Raw genomic sequence first — 13,733 nt, 5'->3', positions numbered from 1 at the left:
AACCCAGAAAATGTATACAGGTGATTTTCATAATGCCGTGAGCAGGACTAATAGCTGTCTGTCCTAGCTGAATTGAGCACTACCAAAGCGTCTGGAGCAAGTGAAATGTTAGTTTAATAATTAATGCCTCATCAAATAATTTACTCTCAGCACAAATTAAACAATCATAAATATGACACCTAAATAAGTAGCATCAGTTGTGCAGTCCGGGATCCTGGCTTCTGCTTCACTGCCAGCATGATAAACCTCACCTCCCTTCATAAAAGCTCTGCAAACAAGAGCAAAAGGAAACACTCACAGCGACATGTAGCAGGCGTCGAATGGCCTTGTTGTTCCCGGATCCGCAGTAGGCCATTCCCACAGTGTACATACCAGAGCGTCGCAGGATGGGGTCCTATTATAGACAGTGAAAGAAAGCAGAGCTGAAAGACTTTGTCTGGTTGCACATATAAGATCAACACGGTTTGAGTCATTTTCCCCATCCAGTTCTTATAGAAGAATTCCTGGCACACAATACAGAGGAAGAGCCCCAAACGTGACATAAAAATACACACAACTGGGGTTGAATGGGTGCATACAGGACTCACTAAATTAAACATCTATGCATTGCAACAACAAGCTTTAAGAGAGCAATGAATTATAGGCTGCACATTGACTTTTTAACCTATGATGGATTAAACAAACGTGTGTTGGTTCATATGTTTAGGTTTAGTACAAAGAGGTGACAAACTGAAGGGAAAAAAAAACAACAGAATATTTGCCCCTAAAGTGAGGGGCTTCGGTGACTTGCTGGAGCATTTTGCTGGCATAGTTTGGCTCCATTTATTCCCTTAAAGTCAAAAGATCACTGTAAATCACTACAAAGTTGTTCTGAGTGGCCACGTCTATCCTATGGTGACACATTTTTATCCTGATGCAATGCTTCCTCACACACTGATATATTTGTGTCAGTCAACCATAATATCAACACTGACTGCCACATACTGATTTTCAATTTTTCACACCTAAAATGGCCAAAATCTTGTTTCATTGTAGAGCTGTGTGCATCGCATGAACTTGCTCAGTCCCTCCTCGCCCTTCTCTCACACAAACACAGAGTTGTCGAGGAACAGCCCCTCCTCTACTTGCACACTCTGAATCCAAACATGCAGGGACTGTTGTTAGCTTTTTCCCCACAAAGAAGACGGCTGGCTGAATTCCTGAATACAAGCAATCCAGAGCTCACAAATGCTCAGTGTCAAGAACATCTCTGTACAAAATTCATCCTCATGTAATTAATTAATTCTGAGAAGTCAGTCTACCTATATTCTTAGCACAATGCTGTCTATTGTGTACACCCAACTCTTTAAACAAGTTGGCAGTATGTGTGGAAGGTCTAGCGAGCAGGACAGCCAGTGGTCATTTGGCATACCAGGGTATATCCCAGTGGGATATGTCAGTGCATCCAAAACAAAATCCATAAACCTTAGAGCAGCCCTGTCTGTCTCCTTATTTGCCCGCTCTGTGTGCATATTCCTTCCATACAGCAAAAGGAGTCACTGAATGGTTTGAAGAGTAAATAATTGATGTGAATTTTAATCTATATCCTTGACAGTCACCAGGTCTCTATCGGAGATTTTGGATCAAAGACAGCCTCTCCATCAGCAACATCAAAGCACCAAATGAAGGAATATTTTTTTGGCACAATGGTTTTACATCTCTCTGGTAGAGTTCCAGAAACTTGCACAATCGATGCCAAGGCACAATAAAGCTGTTCTTGTGGCTTTTGGTTGCCAAAAAACCTTACGAGGCTTCTTTATATAGGTTTTTCTGTCACACATCCATATATGCATAAGCTGCACCTATGTTAAAATACTACAGTCTTCATCATCGTTTTGGGGGGATATCGCATTTCTGACCTCATGGTGTGCATGATTTGCTTGTACCTTGTCTCTGCAGAGGCTTTCAATGAGGGCATCAGCCTCCTCCATGCGTCCATACATGACCAGAGCGATTCCCACCGCCAGGCCACGCAAGATCTTCTCGTGCTGTGTCTCCTGAGCATAGCCCACCATGTCCTCGATGGCCTGAGCTGACTTGGAGCCCAGCATGACCAGACCCAGAGCCAAGCCTGCAGCTTCACCTGTGGGTTCATATGATGATATCAGCATGTCTCACTTTGTTCTTTTGTTGTTTAAAAAAAAAAGATGTTAAGTGTTTACACAACTCGATTAAACAGCAACGCGTATGAGAGACATTTCTTTGAATACATATTCCTTAAAGGTAAGGTAATAAAAACCCAAATCTATGTCAATGCATTTCATCATTCTGTCATGGATGTGTGACACTTCTGTGCAACACTACTTTAACAGTAAGCAAAGTTTATCAGAGAAGCTCAGGGCAAACAGAAGGTAAAAATACTTATACGTGTGTTGTGTTTTATTTTTTTTTGTGATAACCTCTTTAGTCAGTAGAGCAGAGTGGAACAAACTGAATAACCACCATCAAACTCAGGAAACCTCTTTTAATTAACTAAATCAAGGGTCTACGCACCAGTGACAGCATCATCCTGGTACAGGTTTGACTTGAGTAGGTCATAAACATCTTGTCTGGCTGTGCCCAATGCAGCCAAACCCAGGCCAAGGGCACCACCATGACGGACAATCTGTAAAACGAGAGCATCACAGAGAACATAAATGAATTCACTGACGCACTGACTAAAATTAGCTGCTGATCTTAACAACAAACTTTTTGCTGAAGCGACATATAATATTTACAGGATAAAAAGCAAACATTCAAATTGAACATTAAAAAGTACTCACATCATTGCTGGCATTCTTGAGTTGACTGAGCAGGTAGTCAATGATGTCCCCGCCATGGTTGGCATGAATCAGTCCCAGAGCATACAGGCCTCCTCCTTCCTGGTAGGCAGAGCCAGGAGAAGTGTCTTTGGGCAAGTAAGTGGCCATGAGCTGAAGTGCCTCTTTCTCATGACCCTGAAAAACACAGCATTTCATGTTAAGATTCAATAGATATTTAAAAGAGAATAAAACGATTTTTGCTTTGTCGTATTATGGCAGCGGCACAACTTTACCTTGTGGATGACGCCCAGACTTGCTGTGGCTGTGAACTTTGCCCAGTTGGTGGCTCTTGCTAACCATTCTAAGTTTTCTCTACAAGTACAAACAAAAACGTTGGTCATCTTCACTCAGAGTAAGTTATTTACTTCATCTCTTTATGCCATCTATGCAGCGTTTTGTTTTTCATTCTAACAGCACAGTTACCTGAGGAACTGGTCACTTGTGGTTCCTGTGTGCATGAACGAGTTGGCTATAACCGTGGCTGTGTGGCACACTGAATTTCGAACTGCGTCCTGGAGTAACAGAGGAAAGAAATGAAAGCTGTCATAACAGATTTAGTGACTTCTGCAAACCTTCAGTTCATCAAACAGTATTTAATTTATTTCTGATTGCCAAGTCATTCATCCCATTGCTAAACTACATTACCTTTGTGTTTTTGAGAATCATTAGATCTGTGTTGTTATTTCGAATTAGGAACTGCAGGTGCAGCTCAATGGCCATCTCCCCACTAAGGATCTTGATCATCTTGGCGTTCTGGTCTTTAGGCTCATCTTTCTGCAAATCACAGACAGGAAAAACAATGATTTGACAATCACATGAAATCTTTACTATTTAGACACAGAAAACTAACCGGCACCGAGTGTCACAAAAGGAAACCCAACAATCCAAAATAGTTACCGTTTCAGCTGGCTTTCCAGCAGGGGAGCTGCCAGCCTTGTCATCCGTCTCCATTGCGTCACTGTAACACAAACACACAAATAAAAACTATAAATTTTGCATGATTTCAATACAAGCAACTAACTTGATGACTCAAATAATCTAATGTACAGTTTTAGTTCGTGTTGCCAGGTCCACCACATATTTATTAAAACTCTAATATTTAATGTGTATGTTTACCTTAGCTCAGGTTATTTCTCCAGATTTGATTTAATGTCATTTAAAGAAGATGCACCCTAAAGACCAAAGTTTTAGGACTGAATATGAAACATTTTGATATGCAAGGATCTGATCTTGTGTAAAAAAGTTCTCTCTGGTTCGTTTAATGTTCTGTATAGCAAGTGATGTCTTATAGACTTAACAAAACACTTTTCCTGCCTTGCTTGAAAATTTTTGAGATTTTGGTTGCTTTCCGAGCAACACACAGCATCCCAACCAGAGCTATAAGCAAGAACAAGCCCCAAACCTTTGTCAGCATGAACCAAGACAAGGTGCTTTAAGCTAGGTATTAGTTGCGTTCTTATTCTCTACCTGTCTTTGTCGGGCGTGGGCACAGTGCCTGTGTTTGTAGAGCCAGGAACTGCAGGAATAGGAGTTCCAACGGTACGCAAGTTCTGAATGACAGAGGACAGGAACTGCTGGCTGGCGCTTTCATAGAGGTCAAAGCAGATCTGGTAGGCCATTAGCAGGTTGTCCTCCTTTACTAGTTTCTCCAGGATGTCACTCACAGCCTGCGGGTCATCCAGGAAAATCAGGCACTGCAGCAGAGAGGAAAGGGAAAATAGAAGTTAGGCTCAGAAAGCTTTGGCAAACCAAATACTGTGAAACTAGAGCAAACAGTAAATAGCAGTTCCCAAAACTGTTACACAACATTAAACACATGAATAACTGTCAGTGTGACTCAGGGCAAACATTGGTGAGGTTTTACCATCACAAGAAGACGAGTTGTATATGTCGACTTAAAAACATTAGTTGAATAACAATTGGTCAAGAAGGAAAAGAACAACTAATTGGATAATCAGTTTTTAGTTTTACATTTAGTAGAAATGGCAAACATGCTGGTTCCAGCTTCCCATGTGAGAGGATTTCATGGTTTCTTTGTCATACTGCATAGTCAACAGAGTATCTCTGGATGGTGGACTGTCAGTCGAGTAAAACAATCTAAATACATTAACTTGGGTTGTTCAGAATTAGAAACAAATGTTTTACTATTTTATGACCATTCATTGGTTAAAAAAAATCTTACTTCATTTATCAATATTAAATAAGCATCAAGTCAATGACCATATGCAACTTACATATATACATAAAAGCACTGCAAGTAATCAAAGAACCAAGACAAAAAGAAAAAATGTAAAAGTCCCTGTTAAAATTCCAAAAGTAGTGCTGAAAACATCAAAACAGTGATAATTACAACTTCCAAGACATAAGGGAAACGTGTCCCAAATGAATGCCACTGTGTTGCAAATCAAAGGTTCTGTTGGAAAAAACTGAACATGGTCAAAACCAATTCTTCTAAATAGGGAGAAAAGAGAACTAAGTAAAATAAATTCTTTTGCAAATAACATGCATGTATTGCACAGCAGGAATAGTCGGAGAGATGATACATAAATGTTTGACAGTCCAGTGGTTACCTGACAGACATTGATGAAATCAGGCTTCTCCAAGTTCATGTAGAGTTTGACCAGCACCCGCAGAACCTCATTACGGAACTTCTTGTTCTGCATCAGTGACATGCACACCTTGAGACTGTAGGCAAGGAGGCCGCTAACATCATTCTGAATGAGAGGAGAAAAGAAGAAGTTGCAAATTACTAACACGTCTCATGACAATAAAGAAACAACTTAATTAACAGCAGTAATCAAAATCCAAGTCTTTACTCTTGTAAGAGAATTCTGCCTGTACAAGTCATGTCATCAAGACAACTGTTAACACATTTCTTACACTAAACTCAATCAAAGTTTTATGGCCTTCTCATGCAAACTATGCTAGATTATTGTTGAACACTCAGGGCTATTCTGCTGAGTATTACAGATTTATTAAGCATTACAAATTAATCTCAAATCTGCCATGAATGACAACAGGTGCTGACCGATTCCAAGATGGTCTTCTCAAACATGTCAAGCCGCCTGGTCTCCAGGGCGATACCAATGGCCTGCTTGTACTTGTGGTCATCTAGGCAACGCAGAAACATCTTGTTGACGATGCCCTCAAGGCGCGGGTCGATGCTTTTCTTCTCCTCATCCTCGGGCAGCTCAGCATTCTCTACCCGCAGCTTGGTATAGTGGTCAATGCATTTGGCTGAAGCAGACAGAAGAAACGCATTAAACTCCTAAATCCATCTTTAGTGTTCAGGTCAATATCTATTAAATATATGTGTTCACCACACGAAAACAATTGCTGATGAGCTTGAAGTGTAAAGTCAAAGTAAAGATTTTCAGTTTTTTCTATTTATGTTCCCTGCTGTTGATACAAAACACAACATAGCAGCATCCAAAGAGAGTATTTTTGTTGGAAAACTCACCAATGATGGTCTCCACATATTCTGAGTCATCTGTGACGCTGAAGAGATCTCCAGCACCAAGAGCATAGTTTAAAGACTCTTCAAAGGCTCCGAGGTGGTAGAAAACCTTAGAGGCCACCAGGGCAGCAAATTCTCTGCTCCGGAAAGTCTCATCCTCATACAAGACCTCGCTGTGGGGAGACATGAGCCGGTTACACAGGACTGAAACAAGCACTAGCAAGTCGCATTTTCGTATCACAATTGAATTTAAAAGGATGTATCTTTCTCCATGCTACAAACACAGAATTAAGTAAACCAAGCTTAAGTTATTTCTGTCCTATGTTGCATTCCTTTGTCAACTACAGCTTCCAGACTCATTAACAGTACTTACATTTTATCTACAGATCCTGAAATCTCAGCCCAGAAGTCATTCACAATGGCATCTAGCTTGTGCAGCGCAAACTCCTGCAAGTAAAAACAAACACATTACAGATACACAATTACACACGTACCATCTTTGATTTAATCTGTCTCACTGCACACTCTACCTTAATTTATCATTCATAGTTTAGGCACAAAAACAAAACATTATTTATGTTGCAGTCGGCATGAAAATTCAACTTTGATGTTACAGTTACTAAAATTTCAAAGGAATGTAGAAGAGTAGCATTTAGCAAAGCTGACTGGAACCACAATCAAAATCTGAGGCATGCATAACAAGGTGCGAAGAGGTCTTTGTTTTCTTGTTCCATCTTGCATCGGATGTCAAATCAAAGATTGCAAATGGAGGACAGGCAGATCCCAAAACTTCTTTACTAGCCTCAATACTTCATGTGGTAACAACATGCAGCGCACCAAAACCCTGAGGAAACCTGCAGTGGCAATGCTGACTTTGACGAAACCACTTATGCAATTCTTGAGATGAGTGTTTTTTTGTTGTTGTTTTTTGTTTTTAAATAAGCAGCTGAATATGTACATGCAAAAATCTTTTGCACTGGCTTATGATATGATATGATGGCTTGTTATAAACAGATGTCTACGATTTCATAAAACACCTGCATATGAGTTTGCCACTTCATCAGTTGTTCATTACTCTGCAACCCATTCTTACCTTGAGCTGTGGCTCCTCCTCATCAAGGAGTGAGATAATTCCAGCTTTAAAAAAAGGAGGGGAGAAAAATGAAATTGATTAGGTTCACATGTCATCTTTTTCATCCACGTATCGATTTTAAACATCCTCAAAAAATAAATAAATAACACACACACACACATATATATAAAATAACGATACTAATAATTGGAAAATGTTGAATATACAGTCCAATAAGTATCGATATCCAGTCAAACCATAACAGCTACATACTGTATTTCAATGCAGCCTAGGAACTTACATGTTCAATAGAATGGCATATAACATATAATACTTCTCCCTCATAGACTATTAAATACAGTAGTAGCTAATAAATTCATGCTTAATACACAACTTGTGTATTTATAGAGTAGATGTCCGGTGCTTGTGAATAAAAAGGCCAGCCATTCAAAGGAAGGCATTGCTCAAATACTGGGACTACAGTTACATTTCATGATACACCTGCAGGTTACAGCCAAGGCCAAAACGTTTGGTTTGTTTTTTTAATGTATTAATTTATTTTGTGTTTAAAAAAATGTAGCAGAGAATAGCACAACGTACAGGCCAGATGTCAAATCAGAGCTTCTGTGCAAAACTGTAAGTAGCACACAGGATGTTTAATTTGACATTTCTTATTCTTGATCATTTACTCTACTCGTACTCTACTTCCATCTTTCTTATATTTTGCCGTTTTGAACTGTTTAGGTCTATCATTTTTAATTATTCTATAACATTGCCTGTCAACCACTTAACATATAGTCAATGTAAGATACAAAGTTGTTCAATAAACTTGCTTAATTCAAACGTATGTCTTGGGGAATTGCTTCAAAGATGAAGAAAAATGTGTTTTTGTAACGATCAAAGCTGAGTAGCTGCTACAGAGCACTCAGGACCGATTACTTCAACAAGACTGTTAGCATGGCCGATGCTGAAACTGAATTTAATTTTCCTGTACTTTAACTACGTTGCGGTAAATAACGCATGTCTCCTTCCTGAAAAACACGGTGAAACACGGAATAAATTGTGATTTTGTTGGCTGTCACCGGTCAACGGCTGACTGACTGCTACATTAGCTGTGTGACTCAGCTAAATCAATGGCAGCTAGCTAAAGTTGAAGGCTACCAAAATAAAGACACCTTCTCCGACTTACCGGCGGATGTTATCATGGTTGGATCTTTATTTCCTCCTCGGCCCCTCGCTCCTGGTTCGACGGCGGAATTCCGTGCGATTTTCGAGGGAGTGAAAGAAAATTAAAAGATTTGTAGTATCTGAACAAGCACAACGGGTAGAACCAAACGCAGCCGCTGCTAGGTTCTTTTTGTTCAACACCGCAAGTCCCCCTCTAAAGGACCTTTTGATTGGCTGGCTTCTTTTGCGCCTGAGTAAAAAGATCAACTAAAATATTATTTTATAAATTTTGTACTCTACTGTTGAACAACTCATTAGCTCAAGAATTAAAAATAGCATCATTTTGATCAAATTTATAAATAAAACCACTGTAAAAATATATTTTATGTCTACGTATCTAATTTATGAACCGGCATTTCAAAAGGCAGTCTGACGTGAAACAGCTCTTTTGGCTCTCGTGTGAACAGTTTGCTCAAGTGACAGTCAAGTCATAGCCCTTGAAGTGAAATAACATTTAAAACAACAGCTGTTGCGCCAGCGTGCTTTCCAGTAGATAAATAAGACTGGCGGACTAACTTCGCAGACATAATTTGTGCAATTAAAAGCCTACAGTGTTATTTATGGTGTGAATTTACCTAAGCAAATGAAATATTAATGATTGACACAAAAATTATATAAAATTACTTTTTTATACTTACTGTAATAAATATTAGGGCTAAGACCCTATAGCATCATTAATTATAGCGATTAATCTGACAAATTTAGAAGCTACAACCCTCCAAAAATACACATGAAAGGCCAACAAAATCAAAAAATCCCTTGATTTCCATTGAACAAGTGTTCTTTTTGTTAAATTTGTTTCTTTTTTTTTTTTTAAATGAAGTTTAATTTCATGTCATATTTTTCCTTATTTATATTTCTTTTTCTCATTTATATTTGTGTTGGTGGAAAGGAACCACTATCTTTTAATAGGAAGAGATATTCATCAGAACCAGGCTCAGGGAGGGGTCTTAAAACAGAGCTGCACATTCACACAAGTTTGAATGTCTTTATTTGAATGGACGAACCAGTAGCTGACAGAAATGCATTTAAAGTGACAAGCAGAGTTACATTTCTACAACAGATAATGCTAGTGTCAATAGCACTTCTCTAAGGCACACGATCCTATCAAATGAAAGTGAGAATTCCAAAAAATTCACATAAAAACCTGCTTGGCCGCTTATGATCCCTAGTTACACCAGTTTTCTATGCAGCAGGTGCAGTGCTTCACCTGGCCTGTAGTCTCACGAAGCTGCACCTCATTATCATTCTGCTACAGATAGAAAAACACGAGTTCGTCTGGATTCCTTTAAACCAATCACAGTTGTTTTGGGGGAGCTCAATGTAGGATACAGCACCAGGAGTCCCCTTAAAATAGTGACAGGTGGAACTGTTTTGGTGAAACACTTGCACACATAGAGGCGAGAACTGTGAAAAAAGCGGCTCGTTCACTTAAAAAACCACTAGGGTAGCCTTTCTGCATGATCTAAATCATCAGGAAAACTCGAAATTACTGTGGTATGTTGTTGTTGTTGCTGCTTCCCATAACGAATTACATTTTGCAGACAGCGAAAGGGGAAGAGAGCCACATTAAAAGAGCCGGAAATGGCAGGATTATATCTGCAATCTACATCCGGTGATCCAGGTTATCTGGTCCCATAAGAGCTGTGTCATCATGAGAAAATGCAAAATATACACAAAGTAAAAACTAACATTTTGGAGCAAAGATCCTTTTTACGGTCAGGTACAGTAATAAAGCTTGGTCCACTTTAAGGCCCCTAATATATCTGTCGATATTGTGCTTTAGTAGTGTATATTCCTGGATAAATCAAAATCACACAAACCAGCTGACACACAGTGAGCTGGGACTGAGCCATTTCTTTCAGATAGTTACCCACTCCTGTACTTGATTAAATGTCATGTTAAAGGTGTATGTACGCCGTAAGCCTGCCTTTCTTTACTGCAGTCTCAGCCTATAATATGCAAGTTTCTATCAAAGGGCTTCTGTCAAAAAGAAAAAAACAACAACAAAAAATACTGTGGTATTAAACTGATCAGCAGGTTACAAGTACAACACATCCCTTTGTGGCTAACTATTGTACAACACAGTGCGTACACCAGCAGCATACTGCTTCAGTTCGGATATCATGTCGGCTGTAATATGGTAAGGTTCTGTAGCACCAATAAGCCAACTTTTCACAGTAAAAGCACGACTGTTCACAGTGATGGACCTGCAGGTCATGTGTTCTGACATCAGCTGTCTTCTCCAGCTGGGTTTCCATTCACATGAGATTCAGCAGACAAGGCATCGGTTTTCAGAGGGACGCCTTCATCGGGGCTTCCAGTGTCGCCTAAAAAACAAAACACTGTGACTTACTGTGAAATTGAATAAAATGTAATCTATACAGTGTTATATAATCTGACTGGAATGATATTGAGGCTGAACTGGTCTCCTTTGCTTCCCTTAGTTACAGATTTTTATTTCTACACCACAGCCTGTAAATCTGACACCAAGATAAGCCAGTACAGAGTGACTGAGTAAATGTGTTTGTCTGCTGGCCCTGTGACAGCCTGGCAACCTGTATCTATGCCTTTTGCCTATGTTGCGCAATCTCCAATCCCATGACAACCCTGAACAAGTGTATAGAGTGGATCCAGAGAAATAAAAGGAACAAGAAGAATAGTGAAGAATAGTTTAAAGACAACATTCACTGGGAATCTAAATGCCTGTGTCCGTATCGGTTAGACTGAATTTTTGGACGATTCATGCTACCTCTTTGCCTGCTGCTTGCAGAGCTGTTGGCCTGGCCTCTGTCTTCTTCTCTCTGAGGCCTAAACCAACATTGGAATGGCCAGAGAAGTGGGTTCCCTCTATCCCCGGTATGATCTGAAAGGCAATAATAAGCACTTTAACAATTTGGCAGCTTATCTAAGGGCTTGATTGTTTCATCAATGCTCCCTTTGTTTCCAGGCCTTTGTGGCCATGCCTGAGAAGAAAAAATGTGTACAAAAATGTGTGGTCTTGTGAATGTCATGGACTGACCTGCACAATAGAGTGCGTTAACACAGATAATTACTGTTTGCCTGGTGCTTCAACTTCAATAATACTCATTAGAGTGTGTACCCTGATCGTATCGTAACTGAGGCTGCTCTATCTATCAGTCTGTCCACATATTCTCTGCTTGTTTTTCCATTTTGGTGATCTCATAATGCCTCAAAGTTGCATGGTGTCCTGGTTAAATTTAGGCTGCCAGGGTTCAAACTTCATACTGACAGACATGTGACATGTGTGTCACCGTGTGCCTGTGTGTGTTTGTGCAAACAAAAAGCAGATTTCACAAATCACACATTAGAATACACTAAATGCAAGTAGGAAGTTACTTTTTCGTTGGACATTTACGTGTAAAACATAAAAATGGAGCGTGTGTGTTATTACACCTGCTGTTTGAGAGGAGTATATGACTTTGCAGGTGTTTTTCTTGATGCTGAGCATTTTGTCCTCTGTCTGCGGGATGAAACAGCCGACCCATATTGTCTCCGGTGATTGTTTATGGAACACCGCGCGGATCAAACTCTCCAGTTGCTGCGCGCACCGACGCGTCTCGGCGCTTTCCTGTGTCGTGCGTATTAATCCAATCAGAGCCGGTCGGGCTATTCGGCTACGTTTGGTGCGCGCCTTTATGTCTCTCAGGATCTCTTTTAGACACACTTCGTTGGGACTTTGGCTGATAAACGTCTCTCTAAAGATGAATATGATGACTGGGGAGTCTATCGCCCGCTTCAGGCTGTAAATGTTCGCCCTCCGCGAAATAGTTTTTTGGACATTTCCATCTTGCTTCTCTTTCTCTCGCTCCTCTCCCAATTCCAAATCCTTGGGCCTCGCTGTCAGAGGGATTTCGTTGCTTTTACCGGTCTCTGTCTTACAGCAAACGCTTTCACCTGCAGCGTCGTCGTGTCTGCCGGACGGACACGGCTGCAGCTGGCCGTTAATGCTCGCAGGGCTGCCGTTGTGGAACATGTCACGTACGAACTCCTGCAGTATTCCAACGTCGTCTCCGTCCACCTCTTTACTTTTACAGGCGTCACTGACCAAATAGATCCTCTCTCTGCCTCCGATCAGAGATACGACCTTCTGAAAGTCCCTCTCCTCCTCAGGCAGCGTGTCCTCCGGGGAGGCCGAGTCCGCCATCCTCGCGTAATCGCGGCTGCTCGGATCCGTTTCTCCAAACAGTGATCCGTCAAACTGATTCCCAGCCAGCCTCCTGTCCGGCTGATACAAACACTTCCTCACGGTCATCAGGAGCACCAATCGGGACGGTGGGGATGAAGGAACGACGCGCATTTCTATTGGCTGATGCGCAAAGTGGGCGGGGCAATCTGATAACCGCAACACAGGCATGTTTAAAGATAATGAAGTTAATCTTTAATAGATGCTGAACACACAATATTAATTTGAATACAACGTCATTAATACTTCAGGAAGCTCATATAACATCCGATAATAACCACAACACTGACATGTTTCAGGATAATGAAATTAATCTTTAATAGATTGCTAAACACATGTTATTAATTTGAATACAACGCCATTACTACTCCAGGACGCTCATATAACATTAGCAACATGGGCTCAGAGCAGAAAGAGATCAGCTCTAATTAAAGGTTTGGGCTGGATGATGAACTCTCAGGGTGTGGAGGCCACCTTCTTCATTCTCACCACTCGCATTGAAAACAGTCCTGACGTCTCTCCAGTGTTGTAGATTCCTGGCTTCTCGAGGAAAACAGAAAACAAAGAGATGACAGACATAAACTTAAAAACTTGAAGAGCTTTACTTCACTTGACTGCACTGTAAGATCAAAAAATGCCTCCCCCCCTCCTCCAACCCTCGGCTACACCACAGTCTGCTCAGTTCTCCAGACTCTAATCCTTTAATCCAGCAGTGCCTGCTCTTTAATTAAAAGGTGCTGTCAGTCTAAAATGCCAAACCGCTGTACTCCAAACTAAAGTGACTTCAGCTGCTTGGCCTGATTGCTCCATAGTTTCCGGATGAATACGTGATAAACCGTAAAGTCTGACCAATACAGAGGTTTCAGTGTTTGACCTTTAGACCGGCTGAGCATTGATTAGTTGTAAGGTGTGTGAGCTGTTTGGCATTTC

The 13,733-nt window shown here is 40.6% G+C and overlaps 2 protein-coding genes across 2 annotated transcripts in view; both read right to left on the bottom strand.

Moving 5' to 3' along the window:
* The window catches only part of psmd1 (proteasome 26S subunit, non-ATPase 1), a 41,609-nt gene extending 32,881 nt beyond the window's left edge, over positions 1-8,728 (bottom strand). The window contains exons 1-15 of the mRNA XM_008287566.1: positions 8,559-8,728; positions 7,391-7,434; positions 6,671-6,744; positions 6,301-6,470; positions 5,869-6,077; positions 5,411-5,554; positions 4,308-4,534; positions 3,738-3,798; positions 3,486-3,614; positions 3,264-3,352; positions 3,074-3,152; positions 2,802-2,975; positions 2,533-2,644; positions 1,926-2,122; positions 299-394 (exon numbers count right to left, since the gene is read on the bottom strand). Of these exons, the coding sequence (XP_008285788.1) occupies positions 299-394; positions 1,926-2,122; positions 2,533-2,644; positions 2,802-2,975; positions 3,074-3,152; positions 3,264-3,352; positions 3,486-3,614; positions 3,738-3,798; positions 4,308-4,534; positions 5,411-5,554; positions 5,869-6,077; positions 6,301-6,470; positions 6,671-6,744; positions 7,391-7,434; positions 8,559-8,574 (1,821 nt within the window). The 5' untranslated portion in view covers positions 8,575-8,728. The remainder of the gene's footprint in view (positions 1-298; positions 395-1,925; positions 2,123-2,532; positions 2,645-2,801; positions 2,976-3,073; positions 3,153-3,263; positions 3,353-3,485; positions 3,615-3,737; positions 3,799-4,307; positions 4,535-5,410; positions 5,555-5,868; positions 6,078-6,300; positions 6,471-6,670; positions 6,745-7,390; positions 7,435-8,558) is intronic.
* Positions 8,729-9,570: 842 nt separating this feature from the next.
* LOC103361479 (uncharacterized protein C2orf72 homolog) lies at positions 9,571-12,773 on the bottom strand. Its single transcript, XM_008287563.1, has 3 exons — positions 12,014-12,773; positions 11,349-11,462; positions 9,571-10,926 (listed from the first exon to the last, which is right to left on the bottom strand). The coding sequence occupies exons 1-3, from the start codon at positions 12,762-12,764 to the stop codon at positions 10,829-10,831; spliced, it is 963 nt and encodes a 320-aa protein (XP_008285785.1). The 5' UTR covers positions 12,765-12,773; the 3' UTR covers positions 9,571-10,828.
* Between the last annotated feature and the right edge of the window lie 960 nt (positions 12,774-13,733).

Source organism: Stegastes partitus, unplaced genomic scaffold (genome assembly GCF_000690725.1).
Source record: "Stegastes partitus isolate 25-593 unplaced genomic scaffold, Stegastes_partitus-1.0.2 Scaffold507, whole genome shotgun sequence".
NCBI lineage: Eukaryota > Metazoa > Chordata > Actinopteri > Pomacentridae > Stegastes > Stegastes partitus.
Note: the sequence above shows the minus strand (reverse complement) of the source record. Positions and strands in the feature narration are given on the sequence as shown.

Excerpts from the sequence above, each read along its gene's own strand:
- LOC103361479 (XM_008287563.1), bottom strand. The coding sequence starts at position 12,764 with ATGGCGGACTCGGCCTCCCCGGAGGACACGCTGCCTGAGGAGGAGAGG. Across the intron at positions 11,463-12,013 it reads ATACTCCTCTCAAACAGCAG|ATCATACCGGGGATAGAGGG; the intron begins GTGTAATAACAC and ends ATTGCCTTTCAG. Across the intron at positions 10,927-11,348 it reads TGCAAGCAGCAGGCAAAGAG|GCGACACTGGAAGCCCCGAT; the intron begins GTAGCATGAATC and ends TTTGTTTTTTAG.